At 35.1% G+C, this 27,137-nt stretch overlaps 1 protein-coding gene across 1 annotated transcript in view; it reads left to right on the plus strand.

The window, feature by feature from the left end:
- Nucleotides 1-27,137, plus strand: part of dock11 (dedicator of cytokinesis 11) — a 97,481-nt gene that overhangs the window by 6,927 nt on the left and 63,417 nt on the right. The window contains exons 2-25 of the mRNA XM_073836362.1: nt 1,288-1,404; nt 3,280-3,369; nt 3,516-3,598; nt 3,683-3,758; nt 5,908-6,003; nt 7,661-7,795; nt 8,140-8,314; nt 10,991-11,070; nt 13,536-13,619; nt 13,727-13,867; nt 15,087-15,323; nt 19,389-19,511; nt 19,817-19,899; nt 20,102-20,224; nt 20,485-20,561; nt 21,860-22,044; nt 22,470-22,535; nt 22,647-22,739; nt 24,386-24,509; nt 25,653-25,774; nt 25,916-25,999; nt 26,096-26,185; nt 26,423-26,544; nt 26,702-26,771. Coding sequence (XP_073692463.1) covers nt 1,288-1,404; nt 3,280-3,369; nt 3,516-3,598; nt 3,683-3,758; nt 5,908-6,003; nt 7,661-7,795; nt 8,140-8,314; nt 10,991-11,070; nt 13,536-13,619; nt 13,727-13,867; nt 15,087-15,323; nt 19,389-19,511; nt 19,817-19,899; nt 20,102-20,224; nt 20,485-20,561; nt 21,860-22,044; nt 22,470-22,535; nt 22,647-22,739; nt 24,386-24,509; nt 25,653-25,774; nt 25,916-25,999; nt 26,096-26,185; nt 26,423-26,544; nt 26,702-26,771 — 2,676 coding nt within the window. The remainder of the gene's footprint in view (nt 1-1,287; nt 1,405-3,279; nt 3,370-3,515; nt 3,599-3,682; nt 3,759-5,907; nt 6,004-7,660; nt 7,796-8,139; nt 8,315-10,990; nt 11,071-13,535; nt 13,620-13,726; nt 13,868-15,086; nt 15,324-19,388; nt 19,512-19,816; nt 19,900-20,101; nt 20,225-20,484; nt 20,562-21,859; nt 22,045-22,469; nt 22,536-22,646; nt 22,740-24,385; nt 24,510-25,652; nt 25,775-25,915; nt 26,000-26,095; nt 26,186-26,422; nt 26,545-26,701; nt 26,772-27,137) is intronic.

A 27,137-nucleotide genomic window follows, 5' to 3' on the forward strand; every position in this document is an offset into this window, starting at 1 on the left:
CACAAACTCATCTGGGAGTGTTGACTTCACCGACTCCCAGCTTTTGAGCCTGATTGACCTGAAGTTATGGTTGCTTGAATGCACTCAGGATCAGAGGTAAAAATGATATAAATACTGTTCAGTTTATTGTACAGACCGATTGTTTCATGTGTTAAGACCTCAATGTATTGTCACGGGCCACAGGGTTTAATTTGGTTTTGTCTGTGTATGTTTTTTATTTGACTCTCAAAGTCATAGTGTTTGAGTTAAAAATCTTAATTTATGTTCTACTGAAGAAACAAAGTCACCTATATCTTGGATGCCCTGGGGGTAAGCAGATATATTTTTGGGTGAACGATCCCTTTAAGCATTTTCTGCAGCTAGGAGGCTAGGAAAAATTTCCACAGGATGATTTCTAAAAAGGATTAGTTTGAAATTGCTTTAATTTGGACTCATTTCATTCCTTTCGATTCCAGCTGAAATATTCACAAAAGACCTGTGTGATTATGGGTTCAAGCTCCACTGATCCTGTGAAAGCTGAACCGCTTTAAACATTAGAAACAATGAGCAGCTTTACCCAGCCTCAAACTTTGGACAGAAGACACAGACTGCCCTATTTTTCATATAAACCTCATGTAGTTATGAAACCATAACTTCCTCTCTTAATCATAGTTTATTTCCTGCTGAACAACACCTTCAGCAGAAGGTTAAAGTCATAAATTGAAGGTTTCCTAACATGAGTTGTTGGCAAGTCAGCTGAAATGACAGCTGTTTGGCAATTCCCTTACAGTGCAACATGGGTCAAAAGAAAGCAAAAGATTAATCTAGTCCACTGCCTGTGTTTTCTGTCCATCCCACGTGGTTTGTTTTGGTGAAAACACTTTCTCTTCCATGGGCTAAATTCTTTGAGTATCAGAGCATGACACAAGCATGTCAGCTGAGTCAGGAGTGTGTGTTTAAGCTTTAACACATGATCTCTTTTAGAAGGAACTTGAAAAGAGAAAGCACTTGGGAGAAAGCTTTGAACTGAACTCAAAAGCTGTAGAAATAAGAAATCTGAAGTCCCTTGGCAGATTTTTTGTTTTGTTGAAAGGTTATGGGGGCAGTGGGCTGATAAATTCACAGGCAGAGCTGTCAAATGTTTGTAAGCTGTGCTAACAAGCATGACAGATGAAGCAAATCTGAATAACAGTGTGTTGTTTTATGTTTGTAGCAGCGATAAAGACTGATTCAAACACTGACTCTAGATATCGCAGACCCTTTGAGCCACTGTGTGTAAATTCATAGTTTTGACCTTTGTGTTTGCAGGAGCAGCCGAAGATCATCGAGCCGCTTGACTATGAGAATGTGGTGTTCCAGAGAAAAGCTCAGATCCACAGTGATCCACAGAGAGACCTGCTGCTGTGGCCAGCTGATGATGTATCAGTGAGTCATTTCACAAGCACATTTCCTGTCCTTTATTTGTTTGATTCATTTTCAAATCTCATTGATCTATCTATCTATCTATCTATCTATCTATCTATCTATCTATCTATCTATCTATCTATCTATCGTTCTATCGTTCTATCGTTCTATCGTTCTATCGTTCTATCATTCTATCTATCATTCTATCTATCTATCTATCTATCGTTCTATCGTTCTATCGTTCTATCTATCATTCTATCTATCGTTCTATCTATCGTTCTGTCTATCGTTCTGTCTATCGTTCCATCATTCTGTCGTTCTGTCGTTCTATCTATCGTTCTATCTATCGTTCTATCTATCTATCTATCTATCTATCTATCTATCTATCTATCTATCTATCTATCTATCTATCTATCTATCTATCTATCTATCGTTCTATCGTTCTATCATTCTATCTATCATTCTATCTATCGTTCTATCTATCGTTCTGCCTATCGTTCTGTCTATCGTTCCATCATTCTGTTGTTCTGTCGTTCTGTCGTTCTGTTGTTCTGTTGTTCTATCTATTGTTCTATCTATCTATCTATCTATCGTTCTATTGTTCTGTCTATCTATCTATCTATTGTTCTATCTGTCTTTCGTTCTATTGTTCTGTCTATCTATCTATCTATCGTTCTATCTGTCTATCGTTCTGTCTACCGTTCCATCATTCTGTCGTTCTGTTGTTCTATCCATCATTCTGTTGTTCTATCTATCGTTCTGTCATTCTGTCTATCGTTCTGTCTATCGTTCTGTCTATCGTTCCATCATTCTGTCATTCTGTTCTATCTATCGTTCTGTTGTTCTATCTATCCTTCTGTCGTTCTGTCTATCATTCCATCATTCTGTCGTTCTGTCATTCTGTTGTTCTATCTATTGTTCTGTCATTCTATCTATCTATCTATCTATCTATCTATCTATCTATCTATCTATCTATCTATCTATCTATCTATCTATCTATCTATCTATCGTTTGATCATTCTATCATTCTATCGTTCTATCATTCTTTCATTCTATCTATCTATCTATCTATCTATCTATCTATCTATCTATCTATCTATCTATCTATCTATCTATCTATCTATCTATCTATCTATCTATCTATCTATCTATCGTTTGATCATTCTATCGTTCTATCATTCTATCTATCTATCTATCTATCTATCTATCTATCTATCTATCTATCTATCTATCTATCTATCTATCTATCTATCTATCTATCTATCTATCTATCTATCGTTTGATCATTCTATCATTCTATCGTTCTTTCATTCTATCTATCTATCTATCTATCTATCTATCTATCTATCTATCTATCTATCTATCTATCTATCTATCTATCTATCTATCTATCTATCTATCTATCTATCTATCTATCTATCTATCTATCTATCTATCTATCTATCGTTTGATCATTCTATCATTCTATCGTTCTATCATTCTTTCATTCTATCTATCTATCTATCTATCTATCTATCTATCTATCTATCTATCTATCTATCTATCTATCTATCTATCTATCTATCTATCTATCGTTTGATCATTCTATCATTCTATCGTTCTATCATTCTTTCATTCTATCTATCTATCTATCTATCTATCTATCTATCTATCTATCTATCTATCTATCTATCTATCTATCTATCTATCTATCTATCTATCGTTTGATCATTCTATCATTCTATCGTTCTATCATTCTTTCATTCATTCTATCTATCTATCTATCTATCTATCTATCTATCTATCTATCTATCTATCTATCTATCTATCTATCTATCTATCGTTTGATCATTCTATCATTCTATCGTTCTATCTATCGTTCTATCTATCATTCTCTCATTATGTTTATCTATCTAGGAAGCACAGATTAAACGTCAAAGGAGGACCATTGCTCCTTCAGTTCCTCAAAATGCTGAGAACGAAGCTAAAAGTCTGTTTGCCAAAGAGGTAAGGAACCTTTCAATGCCAGAATAAGGGAAGACTACAGCTTTCCAGGCTAATAAAATATGTGATCACATTTTCCTGTTTTTCATATTCTAATGTGTTTCTGCCATGTGATTAAGTAACTGAGCAATGCTTATGCTCTTTGGCAGTGCATTAAGATGTACAACACCAACTGGCACGTCATCAACTATAATTATGAGGCCTACTCCGGAGATTTCCGGACGCTGCCCTGGTATGTCAAAGTTAGCATTTTTTGCCAAAGCTTTTGCAGTGCTATTTCCAAAGTTTGGCGTAAGATACTTTTTCTGTCTTGCAGTAAAGGGATGAAGACGGAAAAGCTTCCCAACCAAGTGTTTGAGGTGGATGAGGGGGAGGAGGTAAGATTAATGTCTGCTGATGGAACATAGAGTGTAGAATATCACACTGTCTCAATAGATTCTCTCATCTCTCTGTCTGATTGTGTATTAACTTATTTGCAGTGTCAAAACAAACTCAACAAAAAGCATTTCTATAAATGGTTATATAAAAGTGTTCACATTTGACATACATACATACTGTGTGTAATTTATGTCGTAGTGGCAAAAACAGAATATTAACCACAAACCTAATCAAAAGCCAATATAAAAAAAATTTCCAAGGCCTATGTTGAAATGTTCCATCATGACTGAACAGCTCTATCGCTGTCTGATGACTCAGACAGAATTTTGATTTGTGTGAAATACTTTGCAGTTATTGCTTTCATGATCAGTTATTGCATTCACTTCCAAATACTAAAGTGCACACTCAACTTTAGCACTCGCATCCACCAGTAGACTTCAGTGTCAACACATCTTGTTGAATTGTGCTACACCTTTTATTGACATAATAGATATTTTTCTTTTCCCCAGACAACACTGTAAATGTTGTGAGGCTTTTGTGAGTAATTATCAGATGTAGAAATGAAGGCCAGACTGTCAGCAGAGAGGCCCATTACATGGAACCTGACCCTCTTGGTCTATTAATAGACACACTGAAGTGTCCAGCAGATCTTGATAAAATTAGATGTAAGGAGTGGTGATTACAGGGCAAAGAGATTGCATCTCCACCCTTTGTGTGTGTGTTTTTGTGTGTGAGTGTGCATATCTTAATCTATGTGTATGTACATGTTTAGACATGGGTAATCTAGCCTTTTTCCTTACAATTCACTTGAATCATTTAATGAAATTAATGAAAATCATTAAATGAGTTTGGCCAGTCTGTATTAGAATGAATTCAGTATCTTGCTCAGTCACACTTTGTGTTTTCCAGGCCATTTAAAACATTTTTTACTGACCCCAAACTTTTGAACTTTTTAGTAGTGCATGTATACATCATGGTGGCTCTGTCATGTCCATTTAATTTAATCAGTTAGCTGAGTGACTCAACAGAAGGACCGGGTGCAGGCAATTGATCAGTCTCAGAGGGGCTGTTAGGGACAGAAAGACAGGGAGGGAATGAGAAATGCTGGAGGAACGAGGGGAGACGGGCATTGGGACAATTATATTACAGTGGAGAGCTAGAGAAAAGCACATTCATAAAGGACGCCAGGCCACTTTAATTAAATTAGACACACACACACACACACACACACATGCACATGCACACATTTATAATCGCTGTAAGTAAAACATCACACCTCTTTCTGCCTTTTAGGAATGCATTATATGTATAATAGTTTTCAAGCATTTTTAAAGCATATATGTGACCCTGGACCACAAAACCAATTATCAGTAGCATGGGTGTATTTGTAGCAATAGCAAATAATACGTTGTATGGGTAAAAATTATATTTTTTTCTTTGATGTCAAAAATCATTAGGATATTAAGTGACGATCATGTTCCATGAAGATATTTAGTAAATTTCCTACTGTAAATATATTAAAACTTATTTTTTGATTAGTAATATGCATTGCTAAGAACTTTATTTGTTCTTAGCAAAAAAAAAAAAAAAAAAAATTTCTTCTCCTCTCTTTCCTGATCTTCCCTTTCTAGCCCGCACTAATCTAACAACGCCTGATATATGGTATTTTTGAGCACTTCCTATGTCGATCTGCCTCCTTAGGATGAATCACTTGTTGTATTCCCCAATTGTAAGTCGCTTTGGATAAAAGCGTCTGCTAAATGAATAAATGTAAATGTAAATGTATTTGGACAACTTTAAAGGCATATATTTTTTTTCTTTGCACCCTCAGATTCCAGATTTTTCAATAGTTGTATCTTGTCCAAAATTTGTCCTATCCTAACAAAGCATACATCAGTAGAAACGTTATTATTCAGCTTTCAGATTATATATACATTTAAATAAAAAAAACTTACCCTTATGTCGGTTTTTGTGGTCCAGCGTCACATATATGCTATGCCTTATTTGTGTGAATGTTTGTAAAACCAGCAAATGGTGATTTGTATTCAGATCCTGATTCTTTGTATTCAGATCAATCTGTCTGCTTTAGTAGTTCTAAGTGTGTGTGTGTGTGTGTGTGTGTGTGTGTGTGTGTGTGTGTGTGTGTGTGTGTGTGTGTTTCAGGATTCATCGTCTCTTTGCTCTCAGAGAGGAGGTGTAATGAAGCAGGGCTGGCTGCAGAAGGCCAACATCAACAGCAGTCTGTCTGTCTCCATGAAGGTTAGTGGAATCATCTGTACACCTTTTTTTAAAAGACATCAGCAGAACTACAGCAGTCAGTGTTACTTAATATACTCTACAAATGCTGATCAATGCAGTTTGAAGACCCATTTTTGGAGAGGTTTGTAAGGTCTTGTGTTTTTTAGTAAATTAGAAACATCAATTAAATGCACTAATGTTCATACACAAACACGTTGTTGATAAAGTGCAGCACTCTGCACTAAATGATGTCTAGGAAGTACTTTGCATAAAGGATATATGATACATTATATGACTTACTTAACCCCATTACTCAGTCAGGAGGTCAAAAATACTTTCATATACTATTAATAATAGATAATATGTGGATATAGCTTGTGTGGAGCTAATGTGTTATATCAGTATGAATGTCTTTGTTTTAGATCAAACCAGATGTAATTTTATTAAAAAACACACAAACAGTACACTTTTCAGGCATAACATTTCACAAAAAGGCACACTACCAGTCAAAAGGTTTTGAACAGTAATATTTTTAATGTTTTTTAATGTCTGTTCTGCTCACAAAGCCTGCATTTGTTTGATCCAAAGTACAGCAAAGACAGTAAAAATGAAAGCAAAAACAGTACTATTTAAAATAAGTGTTTTCTAATTGAATATATTTTAAAATGTAATTTATTTCTGTGATTTCAAATCTGAATTTTTAGCATCATTACTTCAGTCACATGATCCTTCAGAAATCATTCTAATATTCTGATTTGCTGCTGAAAAAAGCATTTATTATTATTATTATGTTAAAAACAGCTGCCTAGAAATTTTTCAGGTTTCTTTGATGAATAGAAAGCTAAGAAGAACAGCGTTTATCTGAAATAGAAATCTTTTGTAACATTATAAATGTATTTATCATCACTTTTGAGCTATTTAAAGCATCTTTGCTAAATAAAAGTGAAAGGTATAGTGTATAATGTTACAAAAGCTTTTTATTTCAGATAAACGCTGTTCTTCTTAGCTTTCTATTCATCAAAGAATCCTGAAAAAATTTATTTAACTGTTTTAAATATTAATGATAATAAAATATGTTGTTTCAACAGCAAATCAGAATATTAGAATGATTTCTGAAGGATCATGTGACACCTAAAGACTGGAGTAATGATGCTGAAAATGTAGGTTTTGATCACAGGAATAAATTACGTTTTAAAATATTATCAAATTGTAAACAGTTATTTTAAATAGTACAAATATTTCAACATTTTTTTCTGTTTTTGCTGTACTTTGGGTTGAATAAATGCCGGCTTGGTGAGCAGAAGAGACTTCTTTGAAAAACATGAAAAATCTTACTCTTTAAAGACTTGTACTGGTAGTGTATTTGTAAGGTGTCAAGTTATAATATATCTATCTATCTATCTATCTATCTATCTATCTATCTATATATATATATATATATATATATATATATATATATATATATATATATATATATAATGATTGATAAATTAAGGAAATGTTTTTGAGCAGCAAATCAGCAAGAAAGAATTTTAATTTGTAATTTTTTCACTATAGTACTATTTTACTGTATTCTTAAAATTATTTGCAAAATAAATATGAAGGATCGAAATGGCTATAAACATACCACAGTATTTCTGGCTCTGTTTTTCACACACATTATTTTTTTTCTCCACAGGTGTTTAAGAGGAGGTATTTCTACCTGTCTCAGCTCCCTGATGGCTCCTACATACTTAATTCATACAAAGATGAGAAAAACTACAAAGAATCAAAAGGCTCCATCTATCTGGACTCCTGTATAGACGTAGTTCCGGTACATGCTATGAATGTTTTAACAGGTTTTGCAGTCAGAAAAAAGTGTGATTAAGGGCTATAGTTTGCAGGCCCTGATGAGTAAGGTTTAATTCTAATAGTTAGAAAGTGGGTGGAAAATGTTATTGTAAAGCTTTCTTTGTTGCTAAAAATAATTTATGCTTTATTTTACAATTTGGAAATATCTGAACTGATGGTTTTTCAGGAAGTTTAACGACAGCAAGTAAGAGCCCTTAGGCTCTGTAACAGAACCAGAGGAATCTTCCTAGTCGAACACCTATTATTATTAAAACCGCAGACAGCTCTTAAATTCCTCCACCGACTGACACAGCACATTTCTTGCAGTGTTCTAAGATGAAGCGCAATGGCTTTGAGCTGAAGATGCAGGAGCGTTACAGTCACTATCTGGCGGCGGACAGCGAGGCCGAGATGGAGGAGTGGATAAACACGCTGAAACAGGCCTTACTGAGCTCAATGGAAGACAGGAGGAATGGATCAGAACTTTCTGAAGGTTCTCTAGGTAAAAACACACACACAAACGCACATACTGGAAACACCCAGATTAGCACATGTACAGATGCCCCAAACTTTCTCATTTTATGTTGAAGCATAAAATAAAACTTTGGGGAGTTTTGAACTGTTCCTTTAAAGAGATAGTTCACCCAAAATGAAAAGTATCCCATGATTTACTCACCCTCAAGCCATCCTAGGTGTATATGGCTTCCTTCTTTCAGACGAATACAGTCGGAGTTACATAAAAAATGTCCTGCCTCTTCTAAGCTTTATAATGGCAGTCAATGGGTGTTGAGATTTTGAAGTCCAATAAAGTGCATCCATCCATCATAAAAAGTACTCCACACAGCTCCAAGGGGTTAATAAACGCCTTCTGAAGCGAATTGATGTGTTTGTGTAAAAAAAATATCCTTATTAAAAACTTTGCAATCTGTAATCTCTAGCACGCATGTTTATGAGAGAGTGGTGTTTCAGCATGTTCTTCTCTTAGCTTATATTGAAATCCTCTGACTTTTTTTTTTGTTACAAATCATTGTTTTGTACTTCTAATTCGAGAAGTGACTGGTGTTTTGCTTTCTCCACTGCGCTTCCCCTACATCCTATGTCATTGGCTGGAATGCCATTTTTAAATATGGATATTTTTCTTACACAAATGCATTGATCTGCTTCAGAAGGACTTTATTAAAACCCTGGGCCATGTGGAGTACTTTTAATGATGGATAGATGCTCCTTATTGAACTTCAAAATCTCAACACCCATTCACTGCCATTACAAAGCTTGGAAGAGCCAGGACATTTTTTAACATAACTCCAATTGTATTCGTCTGAAAGAAGAAAGTCATACATAACTAGGATGGCTTGAGGGTGAGTAAATCATGGGGTCATTTTCATTTTGGGTGAACCATCCCTTTAAGCATTTCTATCTTGAGACCACCAGCATCACTTTAATGATGTAACTTATTGCATCATCATCTTCAAAGAAGACATGATGTCACTCCCAACAATAAGCAGTTTTTAATTGGCTCTTCTCCCTGTTTTCTTTTTGTCTGGGAACAAATACCACCCTCTTCCTAATGAAAATATCCAAACGATCCCCCCGCATAATCAAATGACAAGAATTTTGGAAACGTAGGGAAACTCTGGTATGTGCTACTTCCTGAAAAGATGCGGTTTCAATTCTTCTGCTTTCAAATATAATACGTTTATTTGTTTTTGGGGCCTTTTTGAAACCTTTTGAACTTGATGTTTTCTCTGTATTTTCTCTGTATTCGAAATAAGGCTAGTTGAATAGTAATAATAATAGTACAGTTTCTGCTGTTTTATTATAGGAGACTGTGAGTAAATATTCTTGTGTTGACAGATTACTGAAATGCTAAGGAGGCTGTATTGACATAGAGGAGTTTTGGCCTGTTCACTGATAAACAACTCCCTGTGCTTCCATGTTATAAACTTTGGCCAATAGTGGCTTTGTTTTTAAGACATTCCATGTGCTGGTCATGAGGAAATGAAATCATATTTTCAATAACATGCTTTCAATCTTTAACTTCTCGATTTTTGGACTGACTAATATGCAGAATTCAGATCTCTGTTGAAATGATTCAGTTTTTCTGTGATAAAATCTCTGTGCTGTGGTACGTGGGTTGTAGAATCAGAATTAAAAATATCCGTATCTGTTAGCGTAAGAATTAAACATAACCATAACTACATAAAACAACAGCACACAACAATCTCTGGACGTCTTCATGCAGTCTTCAGTCTCAAATGCTGCTTTCCAGTTCATCTGGTTTTCATTGCTCTAAGTTTAATAGACTGTCCTAACATGTATGATACTCCTTTTTGCATTTCCCTATTTGGGAATGCATATATTTTGTTTATTATAAGTCTAGATAGTATACCAAGCACTTTTCATGAATGGTGTATAAAATATATTTAATTATTTTTCTTGTTAGCAATGAAATGTCCTTCAGAAAATGCGTATTTAGCCCAAATTAAATGTGGGCAATTTATTTTGAAGTTAAAAAAAGGTAAGAATTGAAAACATTAATGCAGTAAATTAAATTTCAATTGAACAGATTATAATAAATTATTGTAATTACAGGATTTAGGCCAAAAGCACCATTTTAAAAGGAGGAGAGAGGCAGATTTTTGTGTCCTGTCTTAGATACGTTTTTCAAATCTATCTAATGGGATCAAACCGGACCGATGTGTAACCTATTTATGGAAAGTGACAGTATAAGAACCAAGCAGCCATTTAAAAATCTTCCACCTCACAGTGTGAAGATAAATCTTCTAGCAACCCACCTTCTCTAGTGTCTACGTGAATAAATGAGAGCAGCTGATTTCCCAGAAAGCTCCACCTAGTGTCCTAGATTTGACACCATTTGCACACATTAGAGTTAATGGTGCTGCTTTCTGTTCCAGCGGAGCAGTTCAGAAACTCATTTGACTTTCAGATATATCAGACACCTTGATCAGCAAATCTGCAAATATGAGATTTTGTCTTTTACTTTTTAAAAGTACCAGTCAGCCGTGGCTAAACACCATTTTCAGTGTTCTGCTTGGTGTGTAAGATAAGCTCATAATCACGCACTACATGATAATATAACGTTTTGTCTGTTATGCATGCAGATTCAGTTAGAATTAATCAGTTTGCCTTTTGATTAACAAGTGTGTCATCCAAACAGATGACGACAGCAGTAGCCAGGGGAAACCAGAGAACGTTGCGGAGAGCTTCGGCCGGAGTCTTCATCCAGAGCTAATGAAGGTACTTGATGCAAAATAATTACAATGCTAGCTGTAGTGGTTTAAACCCTTCTTTGTGCATTTTAAGTGGCTGTGTTCAGAATACTTGGATATTGTATATACAGTGCCTTGCAAAAGTATTTTTCATGGTTTGTTATGTTGCAGCCTTATGTTAAACTGCTTTAAATTACTTTTCCCCCACATCAATCTACACTCCATACACCATGCTGACAAAGCACAAAACAAATTTGTGACAACTTTGCAAATTTATTAAAAATGAAACACTGAAATAAGTACATTGCATAAGTATTCATACCCTTAATAAAAGTCCCTTTACAGCCTCAAGTCTTTTTGGGTATGACGTGACAAGCTCTGCATATCTGCATTTGGCAATTATTTGCCATTTTTCTCCTCACCTCTTCACCTCTCAAGCTCTGTCAGCTTGGATGGGGGCTGGCAGACATTTTTATGTTTCTCCAGAATTGTTTGATTGGATTTAAGCTCAGGCTCTGGCTGGGCCACTCAAGGACATCCACAGAGTTGTCTATAAGCCACTCTTGCTGTGCTTAGGGTCATTGTCCTGTTGGAGGTTCTGAATGCTTTGGACTAGGTTTTTATTAAGGCTATCTCTATATTTTGTTGTGTTGAGTCCCTCAGTCCCTGTCGCTGAAAAACAACCCCACCACACTTTACTGTTGGGATGATACTCTGCAGGGGATGAGCAGTGCCTGGTTTCCTTTAAACATGATGCTTGGAATTGAGGTTCATCAGACCAGAGAATCTTGTTTCTCACAATCTGAGAGTTCTATACGTGCTTTGTTGCAAATTTCAAGTGGGTTTTCATGTGTCTTCACTGAGATGATTAAGTTTGGCCACACTGCCATAAAAACCGGATTAGTGGAGTGTTGCAGTGATGTTTGTCTTTCTGCGAGTTTCTCCCATCTGCCTATATAATCGTGGAGCTCAGCTAGAATGACCATCAGCTTCTTGGTCACACTCACCACTCTAACCAAAGCCCTTCTCAATCAGTTGCTCAGTTTTACCAGGAGGCCAGCTCTAGGAAGAACCCTAGTTGTTCCAAACTTTTTCCATTATGGATAATGGAGGCTACATGCTTCTGTGAACCTTTAGTGCAACAGAATTGTTTCTGAACTCTTCCCCAGGTCTGTGCCTTGAAGCAATCCTGTCTCTGAGCTCTATAGGCAGTTCTTTAGACCTCAGTGCTTGGTTTTTGCTCTGATATACATTTTCAGCTGTTAGACCTTTTATTGTGAGGTCATACTCATTCAAATGAATTTGCCAGAGGTTAACTCCACTCGAAGTGTTGTAACATCTACAAGCAATATAAATGCTCCTGAGCTAAATTTCAACTGTCCCAGAAAAGAGTATGAATACTTATGCAGTGGAATCATTTAAGTTTTTTATTTCTAATAAATTCATTGTCACAAATCTGTTTTGTGCTTTGTCTTTATAGTGTATGGAGTGTAGATTGATATGGAAAAAAAAAAGTAATTTAAAGAAGTTTAACATAAGACTGCGACATAACATAACGTGAAAAAAATGAAGGGGTATGAATACTTTCACAAGGCACTGTACTGAATACTGTTTACTACTCAAAAAATGTGCAGTGGTATGTAATAATACATTTAAAACAGAAGTATGCTTCATTGTCACATGACCTCATCATGTTGCATCATTTAATTTGTATTTTATACATATTTTGTATTTAATATTTGAATGATATAATTTTATCTACTTTTGTGGTTAAATGTCTTAAATTATGACAGAAGTCAAAGTCAAGAAAGAGATATTAAAAATTGATTTTGCTTCTGATTTATTCATCATAATAGAAATGGATGGTTAAATTGAGTTCATTGCATTGTGGGATAAATTTATATTTAAGGAATAGTTTACCAAAAAATACAAATTTGCTGAAAATTGACTCACCCTCAGGCCATCCAAAATGCGGAGGAGTTTGTTTCTCCATCAGAACAGATTTGGACAAATGTAGAATTGCATAACATGGATCCATGGTTCACTAGTGAATGGGTGCAGTCAGAAATAGCTGAATAGTCCATATAGCTGATAAAAAAATTCACAATAATTCAAAAGTAATCCACAAGACTCCAGTCCATCAATTAATGCCTTGTGAAGTGAAAAGTCTGTTTTTGCTTCACAAGCCCTAATTGATGAACTGGAGTTGTGTGGATAACTTTTGGATTATTGTGATGTTTTTATCAGCTGTTTGGAGTCTCATTCTGACGGCACCCATTCACTGCAGAGGATCCATTGGTGATTAAGTAATGCTAAATTTCTCCAAATTAGTTCTGATGAAGAAACAAACTCTTCTTTAACTTGGATGGCCTGAGGGTGAGGCCTGAATTATTCACTGTGCTCCTTTCTGTACAATACATTGAGCTGAATTTTGGTTTTATTTATTAATAAAATTTTACTAATGCAAACAGTATTTTGTTCTGTTATTTCCAGTATGCCAGAGAAACCGACCAGCTGAATAAAATGAGCAGGAATGAAGGTCGACAGAAAATCTTCACCCTCGATCCTGAGACGCAGGTTGGTCCATGATTTCCAAAGTACAGCTATTAGAAAGACAGCTTTTCTTTGCTGATGTGAAGCAAATAGGAAAGTGAATAAGTTATATCTCTCTCTTTCCTCTTCAGAGATTAGACTTCTCAGGCATCGAGCCTGACGTGAAACCGTTTGAAGAGCGTTTTGGCCGAAGACTTATGGTTAGCTGTCACGACTTGACCTTTAGCCTGCAAGGATGCGTCAGTGAGAAAAATGATGGCATCCTAACCAACGTGAGTAAATCTTAATCTATGAGCTTCATCAACATTTTTGTTGATCCTATTGGTCCTGTTTTGTGACACTACCAGTATAAATGCTGCCAGTGCTACTGTAATGTTGATCTTAAACACATGAGAATGTTTAGTCTATGAAAAAATCACAATCGATAGCAGTATATCCCTATCATTTTCTATCTGTTAAAAAAACATAGTTCAAAGCCTAAAAATTAATTTGTAAATCAAAAATATAATTTTAGCTATATTATAGTCCTGACATGTGATTAAAAAAAAACTATTGTATCTATTGTTTTCTTTTTATTTATTATAAAAAAATTACCCTCCAACACTAGTGTTACTTATTCTGTTTAAAACCCTCCCACTTGAATTCTCACTCAAAATGTGTCAACTTGTTGAGCTATTGTCTAACTTTGACTACAAGAGGACAGCAGTTATAGGTAATTATAGTTGAATATCATGGAGTTCTTTAATGAGAGATGAATTTCGAGATAGTTGGCATGAGAACAGAGGTCTCATCCAGAACACAGTGATGAATATGAGCATGCTCAGTGAAGCACTTTCAGTGGCTCCAGGGAAGGAATGCTGGCGCTCATCAGCAGGGTTTGGAAAGCTACTGCTCCCTCAGAAAGCATCTTGACTTTCCCACACTTTGTTAAATGATCTAAAGAGACATGACTGATGTGAAAATACATACAGAGATGTGGTTACACAAATAGAAGTACAGTCTTTTGCTTGAATTTAATTTGCTGTCATTATATAATCTATATCAGCAACAGCCTATATAATTCTCACTGTATATGTGACCCCGGACCACAAAACCAGTGTTAAGTAGGTATATTTGTAGCAATAGCCAAAAATTCATTGTATGGGTCAACATTATCATTTTTTCTTTTATGCCAAAAATCATTGGGATATTAAGTAAAGATCATGTTCCTAATGATATTTTGTAAATTTCCTCCTGTAAATATGTTAAAACTTAGATTTTGTTTAGTAAAATGCATTGCTAAGAACTTCATTTTGGCAACTTGATTTGATTTTCTCAATATTTAGATTTCTTTTGCACCCTCAGATACCAGCCTTATGACTGGTTTTGTGGTCCGGGGTCACATATAATATTGCTTAGACAGATTGGTTGCTTGAACTGAAGTTACCACAGTAAAGATGGTATAATGACTCATCAGCCTCATTCTTTCCACCCTCTGTGGTTTCTTCTCAGGTAGAGCCATTTTTCATCAGCCTAGCATTGTTTGATCTGTCCAAAGGATGTAAGATTTCTTCAGACTTTCATGTTGACCTCAATCCACCCTGTGTGAGGGAAATGCTTCAAGAAGCTCCTCCTGGGACGCCAACAGAACCAGAAGGAGGAGATGGAAATGAATCAGTCAGGGTAAACGGACACGGTCTGCCAGTTCTCCAGAGGGTCGCAGAGTCTCTCATACGCTTCCCCACTCAGGTAAAAGCTCATGCTACTGACACTTCTGGGACAGCTTTCTAGACACATATTCTCTAAGGTCAATTAACAAAAGCCTTTGCTGCAAGAAAATGCTGTTTTTCCAATATAGTAAAGAAATTATTTTATATAAAGACTTTTTATATAATATAATATAATATAATATAATATATTTTTTGCTTGCATACCAAAACTCACCTTCCCAATATTAGAAAGTAGTTGTCAGGGCATTGCTTTGTTATAGTTAACTAAAAAAAAAAATGTTACTTGAAATAAAATAAACTTTAACTGAATAAAAACAGTTGAGGCCATAAGTTTACATATACCTTGCATAATCTGCAAAATGTTAATTATTTTACAAAAATAGGAGGAATCATACAAAATACATGTTATTTTTTTATTTAGTACTGACTTGAATAAGATATTTCACATAAAAGACATTTACATACAGAGAAAATAATAGCCCGAAAAAATTACCACGTTCAAACGTTTACACAGACTTGATTCTTAATACTGTGTTGGTACCTGAATGATCCACAGCTGTTTTTTTTTGTTTTTTTGTTTTTTTGTTTAGTGATAGTTGTTCATGAGTCCCTTGTTTGTCCTTAACAGTTAAACTGCCCACTGTTCTTCAGAAAAAATTTTAAGGTCTCACAAATTCTTTGGTTTTTCATCATTTTTGTGTATTTGTGACCCTGGACCACAAAACCAGTCATAAGGTTAAATTTGACAAAACTGAGATTTATACATCATATGAAAGCTCAATAAATAAGCTTTCTATTGATGTATGGTTTGTTAGGATAGGACAATATTTGGCTGAGATACAACTATTTGAAATCAGAAATCTGAGGATGCAAAAAAATCAAAAAGACTGAGAAAATCACCTTTAAAGTTGTCCAAATTAAGTTCTTAACAATGCATATTACAAATCATAAATTACATTTTTATATGTTTACAGTAGGAATTTTACAAAAAATCTTCATGGAACATGAACTTTACTTAATTTCTTAATGATTTTTGGCATAAAAGAAAAATCTAAAATTTTGACCCATGCAATGTATTTTTGGCTATTGCTACAAACATACCCCAGCGACTTAAGACTGGTTTTGTGGTCCAGGGTCACATTTGAACCCTTTCCAATAATGACTGTATGATTTTGAGATCCATCTTTTCACACTGAGGACAACTGAGGGACTCATATGCAACTATTACAGAAAGTTCAAACACTCACTGGTGCTTCAGAAGGAAACACAATACAGTAAAAGCCGGGGAGTGATAATTTTTGAACGGAATGAAGATTTTAGAGAGAGAAGTTTTATAGTCCACTAGGTGAAAATGCTTTGGCGAGCACCATTAAAAATCAAGAAAGACCTTTGTTCTGTAGTTTGAGACAGATTTATCCTGTTCACCTTTTAAAATCTGCACTTTGCTGAATATTTCTGCAAATGACTGGCAACCCGCCTTAGTAAGCATTGTCCAGCACTGCTGAATAGGAAGGATGCTTCTAATGGGGAAGTCAATGTGGTTTTAGAGTTTTGCACATCCATGCAGTTTGCACGGCTGCAGGTGGCTGAATATAGTTATTGTTTGGCTGACTTGCGTCATTTTCCCTTTGTCACTGTATTTCTGCCCTCTGTTGAAAGCCTATGTCCATTTTGCAATAACTGCCACATATGCAATCATGTGCACAGAAACTTTCACATGAAGTTTAGTGTGTACAAAATGAAGGCACATTTTTGCTTTAATATTTACATCTGTCACCTTTTACAGGCCGGATGCCTTTTAAATGCAAGATGATGCTCTTCTAAATAAATGCACCTTTTTATCTCTGGTATTGAAGTTTTCCAGTTATAAATCATGGGTTGTTGTATTTAACTAATCCTTTCAAGGCTTACTTATCTTTGTGTGTTTTCATGTGTTTGAGCTTGCTTTTCTGTACAAGGCGTGTGGCCAGGGCAGAACTGTTTTAAGTTTTAACACAGCGCTGTTTCTTAGCACTAATGCTATGCACTAAATCAAAGCCAGTGCCATGATGGTCCCAGGCCTCTGCTGGCAGGCTGGGAAACGTGGCGTGGCTTTACTGGAACTGACATAACACAGGGCCCCATGCAACAGTGGGTAGGGCAGCTGACATGAAGAAAAGAGGGCTGGATGTGTTAGAGAACTACTACAATGTCTTGAACAATGTCTTGCAGTTTAGTTTATGAAGTTAATTTCTTTTGATGATGAAAAGGTTGTGAAATTGTTGTGTAGAAACTGCATAGAAGTCTGTAGAGCCCAGAGAGATTTAAAAGAGACAGTTGCAATGAATGAATAAACAAACATTTGTTGTTTATTTTATAAATGATTGAAAATAATGACTATTGGGTCATTCCATGTTAACTCAACCAGAGGTCCCCAGCTCAAAAAAAGCTAAACCTATATAGTGAGGAAAGCCAAAATGGACCACAAAACCAGTCTTAAGGAGCATGGCTATATTTGTAGCAATAGCCAAAAATACATTGTATGGGTCAAATTATCAATTTTTTCTTTTAAGCAAAAAATCATTAGGATATTAAGTAAAGATAATTTTCCATGAAGATATGTACATTTCCTACCATAAATATATCAAAACTTTATTCTTGATTATAATATGCATTGCTATGAACTTAATTTAGACAAATTTAAAGGCGATTTTCTCAATATTTAGATTTGCACCCTCAGATTCTAGATTTTCAAATAAGTATATCAGCCAAATATTGTCTTATCCTAACAAACCATGCATCAATGGAACTTATTTATTCAGCTTTCAGATGTCTCATATTGACCCTTATGACTGGTTTTGTCATCAAGGGTCACAAATCCTAAATGTCACAGCTGTATATTGACTGAGTAACCCACTATTAAAATTGAAATTTTTACCTGAGATTCAGAGCCAAATTACAAGGGGGTAAAAATGACTTCAGAAAGTTGGCAGCACCATTATATTATTGTTACACAGACATTGGTAGGTCTATTAGTAAAATCTGTTGACTTGAGCGATCTTTGTTGCATTATCTGCCAACGGTGACCATTCAAAAACGGGGAAAGAGCACTTTTCACTTGGAGAAATTCAACAACCTGAATGTGGAGCCTCATTGAGATCCCAATATCTTTGGGACAGAATGATATAGGGCCTTGAAAATTTATACTCCAAAGGAAATCTTTATTAATAACTAGAATCTAAAATCATACTAAAAAAAGATCTTTGAAACTTCTTGAGTTACAGGCTCACAAACTATTTTACAAACTAAGAAATATTTATGGTGCTCAGACAGGTATTGTTCAATGCAGTTGTTTTGACAGAAGGAAACAAGATATATTTATAATTTCTTTTTCTCTTTTTTTTTTGTTCTTTAGCCATTCCTCTTTAAAAGTATCATCTGTATGCAAAGTGACACAGTTGGTTTTTGACCACTGAATATGTGCACAATTTAGTTATAGGCATGCAAACTTGAAAACTTGAAAGTGCTTCTTCTCCATTTTTGAATGGTCACCATTAGCACATAATGCAACAAAAATAGCTAAAGTCAACTGATTTTACTAGAAGACCCACCAATCTCTGTGTAAAAATAACATGACGATGCTGTCATCTTTCTGAAGTCATTCTACCCCCTATAATTTGGCTCTGAATCTCAAGTGAAATGTCATTTTGACCCCTCTCTACAAAATTGTGAATTACTCAGTAAACATAGATCCATGACATTTTAACATTTTGGCTTTCCTCACTATACAAAAATTTTAAGCCAGGGAAGTTTCTCAAATTTGGTTATTATTGACACGGAATGACTCTATGGGAAAAGGTAGAAAATACTGATCAGAAATTATTATAACTAAATGTTGTTATTCAGACCAGCAAGAAATGAATTAACTAGCTATTTAAACCTTTGTATTCTCACTTTTTTTCTTTAAATTACTTAATTGCACTGAACTTTGATAATCAACGAAACACTTACCCATGATAATCTTTAATGGTCTGTCAATCTATTGAATTTTCTTCTTTACTTCTAGCCATTCCTACAACCACAATGTGTTCTTTGTGTTATCCAGGGTATATTCTCCGTTACCAACCCCCACACAGACATCTTCCTGCTGGCACGGGTGGAAAAGGTTTTACAGAACGGCATCACCCATTGCGCTGAGCCCTACATTAAGACCTCAGACATCAGCAAGGTCTGGTGCTCAATAACACACACATGCTTTAAGAGAGCTATGAAAACAGTTCTTGGTCATGACGTCTTTGTACTAGAATAGAGCGCTGCACAACATCGACAGGCTGTCTAGGACACATTTTAACATTTTAAATGTCAGTCTGATGTGGAAAATAAAACTATTTGTAAGATGTGTTTTTATTTATACAATTGTTGGCTGTTAAGAAATGTTTTTGGCCTGAATTGTCTTTTGTTAGTTCAGATTTAAATGCTTCCAGAAGGTTCTGTAGAATATTTCCATGCCTTTTTTATGTGTCTGTTTCTCAGACAGTCCAGAAAGTGCTGAAGACTGCCAAGCAGACGTGCCAACGGCTGGGCCAGTACCGGATGCCCTTCGCTTGGGCTGCCAAGTAAGACAGAAACTCACTCCTTATTCATTTAATGGACTAGTACGATTTAAATGATCTATGGTCTGCATCAAGTAGAATTATGTGCCCTTCAAAATGGACAGTCGGTACTCTTCGGAAATAGCTTTAGTAAATATTTAGGTAACGAGAAAGTGTTTTGAAGTTCATATGTGGTGCCAAGGATATGTGTGTTATGTGTCTTCAGACAGGTGTTCAAAGATTCCCAAGGCAGTTTAGACACTGAAGGGAAGTTCTCTCCGCTCTACCGCCAAGACAGTAGCAAGATATCCACTGAGGACCTCATCAAACTGCTGACAGATCTTAAAAAGTGAGTGATAAAGAGTGTTTACACTGTCTTTTGATGCCTGGAGTCCCTAAATGGTCACTGTTATTTTGACAAGTAGGACATTTTCCTGGAATAGCATCAGCAATTTGATTTCTAACATAAACACCAGCCCTGAATCAGAGGAAAGTGATAAGCCTTCACGATTAAGCCTGCTTCATTGCTTGTGTGTTTGTGCAATTTCTTGTTAGTCACTTTATTGTATATGCATTATGAATGTTTTGAAGAGACTTTCTTGTTCATAGACCAGAGAAGAACAAACTGCAGATAATCCCTGGACAAATTAACATCACTGTTGAGTGTGTACCTCCAGACTTGTCAAGTAAGTTTGTTTGTCTGTTATTTTAATTCCTTTGGCTTTTAATATTTGATGACACCTCTTTCTCAGTCTAGAAAGCATTGTATTTTTACATTCTCAGTAACAATTTATTTAAAGGCACATTTTTAGCATATGATGCAATTCAAAACTCATAGAAACAAAGTCAGTGAACATGACAATTGTGTAAATTAAGAAAATGGAATGATATTAATTGTTTTTCTGCAATGCACCAAATTATGTCACTTCCTGGGTGTGACAGTTTTATGTAATGTTCCATTTTTTGTAATGGAGGGAAATCATGCAATAACAGCTAAACATTATGATTTTGCATAATAGTAACTAATTAAATAATTAAATAATATTAAAAAAATAATTTCAAATATTTTTATTTATTTATTGAATATCTGTTTAACATATTTTGTCACTGACAAATATGATCTTAATTGTTAGATACAGTCTGCATCAGGAAATCTTTATAGTTTTTAATAATTCTTTCTTTGAATTAATCTGGGATTTCAGCTTTTATTACTTACCTATTACCTATTTTTCGAATCAGTGATTTATTGAAAATATTTTACCTAATTTTGTGTTCATATTAATAATTGCTTGCCAGTTTGTCATTATATTAACAAGGTGAAAAAAACCCAAACATTAAAAAAAAGGTTTTCAGGATTTTTCTCCATTTTGTGGACTTCAGTGGGAACCAACAGTTATTTTCCTAAAAAACAATAAAAATGTTTAAACTTTATAACCACAAACTCTCCAGGTGTCCGCGACTTCACAAATTACATAATTACATTAAATTATGTTGGAAAAGTCACGCATGGTTAGTTCTTCATCTGTGTATTCCATTTCAAAAAACCTCAAAATCATCAGATATCGTTGATTTTAACTTAAAGGCAGTTTGTCTTCCTTTGCATTTTCGTGCATTTACTTTTTTTTTAACCTGAATACATAATGTGTGAAGTCGAGCTAGTGTATGATAAGCATTTGTGGTTAAAAAGTATACACTTGTTCTTTTTTTTTTAGAAAGTGACCAATTGTTTCAATAGAAAAGACTCTTATTCACCTGCTGGGACCATGTAGAGCCCTTTGAAGCTGCATTGAAACTGCAATTTGGACCTTTAACCTATTGGCTCCCATTGAAGTCCTCTATATGGAGAAAAATCATGGAATGTTTTCCTCAAAAACCTTGTATTTTCGACATAAAAAAGACTGACATGAACATTTTGGATGAGATTTTGGCGAGTAAATTATCAGGAAATTCTTGAAAGTTTAATATATAACCTATGTCTTTGCAGACTCCATCACATCATCTTATATTCCTGTGAAGCCGTTTGAGGACAAGTGTGAGAAGGTGTCTGTGGAAGTGGAGGAGTTTGTCCCAGAAGAGGCCAGATACAACCACCCATTCACCATCTACAAGAACCATCTCTACGTCTATCCTCAGCAGCTCAAATACGACAATCAGAAGACATTTGCTAAGGTGAGATTCCTCACACTTCCCGAAGCACATTCTGTAATTGCTGGAACTGGGAAGCTGTGGGTGGTGATGCAACAACAAGCTCCTTCAAGCACTAACAATGTCGGCCTACGTGTTTTCAAACATGAGACTTTGTGAAAAGCCCCTGGGATTCTATTCATAATCAATTCACGAAAGATCGTATCTCTAATTAAACAGACTTCAGGGTTAATTGCATCCTCCTCCACTGCTGGAAAGCTCATACTACTGGCTGTTTGCCCTGTTACTCTCCAACTTCTTTTCTTCTAAATTAGAAATGCTACCAAACAAGTATACAGATCTATTCCTCAATACTACTAAAGAAATCTGTTTTTATTTATAGTTGATGAGATAGCAAAAAATCCATAATATACGATGTGGTCTGATACAGTGTCTGTTTTTTCTCCCAGGCTCGAAACGTTGCAGTTTGTGTTCAGTTCAAGGATTCTGATGATGAAGGAGCCGTCCCGTTGAAGGTGACTGTGTGATTATTCTTTGTGTGGTACCAGTTTTATTCCACCAGTTCTTTAATATTTTATAATTAGTGCAGCATAATGTGTAATTGATTAACCACCGTTTGCTTTTAGTGCATCTATGGCAAGCCAGGGGATCCGTTATTCACCACCAGTGCTTTTGCTGCAGTTTTGCATCACAATCAGTGTCCAGAGTTTTATGATGAGGTGAGATCCATATATTATCATGTTAGTGCCATTCTTTCACACAATTGCACAGCAACACAATATCTGATCTATAGTTATCTGTATAAATCTATCAAACAGGTGACATCACATCATATTGAACTTATCGCAATTCATTGAAAAGTAAAAACCATTTAAGAATTTGTTCACTTCCAGAATAAAAATCTACAGATTATGTACTCACCCCTTGTCAACCAAGATGTTCATGTCTGTGTTTCTTCAGTCGTAAGGAAATAAAGTTTTTAAGGAAACCATTTCAGGATTTTTCTCCATATAGTGGACTTCTGTGGTGCCCCAAGTTTGAACTTCTAAAATGCAGTTTAAATGCAGCTTCAAACGATCCAAAAATGTGGTTGTAAATGATCCCAGCCAAAAAAGAAGGGTCTTATCTAGCGAAAAGATCAGAATTTTTCTTTTTAATTTTTCACATTGTCTTGCTATGCCTGAACTCATTTTTTTTTCCAGTTCAAGACAGTTAGGGTATGTCTAAAAACCCCCATCTTATTTTCTCTCTCAACTTCAAAAATCATTTCAAAATCATCCTACATTCCTGCAGAAGTACTGAGCCAGTGTTTGCAGAGTGAACATGCAAAGAAGATCAAACACCCTTAACAAAAAAGATAAAACGGCGATGTAGGACGATTTTGAAGTTGAGGAGCAAAATGAGATGGGAGTTTTTCAACATACCCTAAAAAACTTGAACCGGAAAAAAATGAGTTTAGACAGAGTAAGAGAAGACGAGCGTTTCAGGTTAGAAAAAAGTATATAAATTGTAATAAAAAAAATATATTGTTATGCTAGATAAGACCCTCGGTTGGGATCATTTACAACTGCATTTTGGAAGTTCAAAATCGGGGCACCATAAAAGTCCACTATATGGAGAAATATCCTGAAATGTTTTCCTCAGAAAACATAATGTCTTTACGACTGAAGAGAGAAAGACATGAACATCTTGGATGACAAGCGGGTGAGTAAACTATCTGTACATTTTTGTTCTGGAAGTGAACTTCTCCTTTAACATTACTGTTAAATCACCATTTCTGTTAAAAAAAGTCTGAGGAAACAAACAGCACACAACAAATATACAAATACTTACATTATTATTGAGATCTAAAACTTATATTTACATTACTAACATTTGATCAGACTGAGCCACAAGCAGCACAAACTACAAGCTTTTCCGAGTCAAGGATATGAATAGCTGAATCATTTCAGAGACACATCCTGTCAGGCTTCACCAGACCCTCAGGGCCAAGACATTAAAGACAAATTGTTCATTCAGTAGATGAATGAGTCACAAGACATCGACAGTACGCACAGACATAGCCTGCAAGCCATTTGATACGGTATTGCGTAATTTGCTGGACCGAGCCTGATGAAGTCATCAGCTGGAGAGCTTTAAAGGAGTAGTTCAGCTAAAATTCAAAAAGCTTTGTCAATATTTACTCAGTCTGTGTTGTTCAAAAATAATCACAGTTATATGTTTACATTGTCATGTACTTTAAATTCAGTATGAGTTATAATCAGGCTTGTAAAAAAGCTTGCAACTTTCTATGTAACTCAGTTAAAATTAAAATTGAATTTGTGAAGATTTCCTTAATGCTTAAATATTTTCATTTCTGTCACAGATTAAAATCGAGCTTCCTGTACACGTCCATGAGAAGCATCATATTCTCTTTACCTTCTACCACATAAGCTGTGAGCTTGGCAACAAAACTACCACCAAGAAAAGGGACGGAGTTGAAACACTGGGTAAGTGTGTGTGCACGTGTATTGCATACACTACACTTTTAACAGGGCTGGGTAAAAAATATAGATTTCTCAATTTAATCGATTCACATTTTTACAAAACAGTATGTGACCCTGGACCACAAAAGCAATCTTAAGTAGCACGGGTATATTTGTAGCAATAGCCAACAATACATTGTATGTGTCAAAATTATCGATGTTTTTTATGCCAACAGTCATTAGGATATTAAATAAAGATATTTTGTATATTTTGGCATATTTTTTCAGCTTTCAGATGATATATAAATCTCTATTTCAAAAAATTTAACTTATGACTGGTTTTGTGGTCACATATAGATTCTGAAATCTCAGGAATTGATTAGTCTAGCCTGTTTTCATTTAAAGAATGGAATATTGTAGCGCGCCTATCATTTAATAAATCTCAATAAACCTTGGGCTTTGTTATTTTTTATATGAAACCAAGTCTCAGGTTTCCAATTCTGTCCATTGTATTAAATTCAAACAATGAATCTTGTTTTGGAGTGACAGCTGTAGCGCCTCAGTCTCCTCCAATTTAATACAAGTGTCAGCATGAAATAAACATGAATAAACATCCAAAGGGATGTTAGAAGAAAGAGTTCAACTTATCGAAGTCCGAAACCTGTCTCATGTAATCACTCAATTAGTGTTTAATTCACACAACAACGTTAATATAACAGTTTGTAAACAATATGTAACGTAATGTCACACATACCTCAGTTAAAGCATTCGGTGACCATAAACTCGTTAGTCAGCTAGATAAACTTATTTTGCTAAATATATGCACCATATTACATATTCATTATCATTTTTCTGTTCTTTAATATTTAAATTATGTTTGACAAAGAAAAAATTGTCATGTACTGTACCTGATAAATATCTAAAATAATTGATATTGAATCAGAATTGGAATTGAATTGCAAGTTCAATCGAATCGTGAAATTTGTATCAATACCCAGTCTTAACTTTTGAGTTGTCATACTACTGTATTTCACAATATTCTTAATAATTGTCTTTGTGTGCATGAGAGACTTCTCTCAAGAACATTAAAAATCCTATTGAGCTCAAACAATTGAACGGTAGTGTGTGTGTAAGGAATATACCTTTATATACTCTTGCTCTCTGCAGTTGGTTATTCCTGGGCTCCTTTATTGAAGGATGGCAGAACACAGTCCTCAGAGCTGCAACTTCCTGTGTCTGCTAATCTACCAGCTGGTTACATGTATGACAAAAGCCAAGACTCAAGGAAGGTGAGGTTTCAAGGTTTCAGCAACACTAACTATTCAGATTCATTGTTTGTTGGTTGTTATTTGGTTGGTTCATATGTTCATCAATTATTTGATTGATTGATTCACTGATTCAGTAAGTCTTTTTATTTTTTATTTTTGCAGTCTTCCCCAGACATTAAATGGGTGGAGAATGCCAAACCATTATTTAAAGTGCGAGCGTATGTAGCCTCAACAATTTACACTCAGGTATGTATCAATTTCCATCGTACTGAACAGAGAGTAATGATTCGGTAAGTGTTCTGTAAAACAACAGCATTAATGTAGTAACTCTCGTCCACCCAGGATTTGCACCTCCACAATTTCTTCCAGTATTGCCAGCTGATGAGGTCAACATCACAGGACAGTCCTGCTGAACTCGTCAAGTACCTAAAGGTGAGAATTACATGTGAATGAAGGAAATTGTGGATATCCACACTATTACTCTCACTCACATATTTTTATTTTTTTTCTGAGCTTTTCAAATGTTTGATCAAAAATACAGTAACAGCATTAATACTGTGAAATATTATTAATGTAAAAATGTATATATTTTAAAATGCAATTTTCGGCATCTATTACTCCAGTCTTCAGTGTCACATGAATTCTTTTAACTTCTGTCTCATTTCCAAGTGCCTACATGCAGTAGAGACTCAGGTCATCATCAAGTTCCTGCCTACGGTGCTTGTTCAGCTCTTTGAGGTCCTCACTATGCCAAGCAAAGAGAGTCAAGATATTGCTGTCAACTCCACACGGTGATTCTCCACTTGATTTGTCATTTCTGAAAGACAACACTTTTGTATTACTGTTTTGTATGCATAGTGGTCTGTGAATAAGTTCAATATTATCTTTCTATATGATTTGAAGCATATAGGATTGCTTTGTTACTGATGTGTGTCTGTTTTTTCTCAGGGTAATCATTTACATAGTGTCTCAGTGTCATGAGGAGGGTCTGGAGCATTACTTGCGTGCTTTTCTGAAGGTACAACATTAGGGCTCCCTGTTAAACCTGCCATTGCTATATATTTGTTGATTGGATTACACTCAACCACATTAAAAGCCAAAAAGTAATTAAAAATAGAAACGAAAAAACTATAATGCAAACTTAAATGTGAGTTTTCTAAGACTTAGTTTACTTGGTAACACTTTGAATAAAGTATTTACAAATCATTTGCAAACTATTAGTTTATAGTTATTTCATAGTTTAATTATCAGTCTAATAACCAATTAATGATTTCTTTACTACGAGCTAATTAAACAATAATTGTGATGATTACAGTGAAATTGAATGAAGAATTTGCTATTTATATATGTGACCCTGGACCACAAAACCAGTCACAAGGTTAAA

Source organism: Garra rufa, chromosome 3 (genome assembly GCF_049309525.1).
Source record: "Garra rufa chromosome 3, GarRuf1.0, whole genome shotgun sequence".
Classification (NCBI taxonomy): Eukaryota; Metazoa; Chordata; class Actinopteri; order Cypriniformes; family Cyprinidae; genus Garra; species Garra rufa.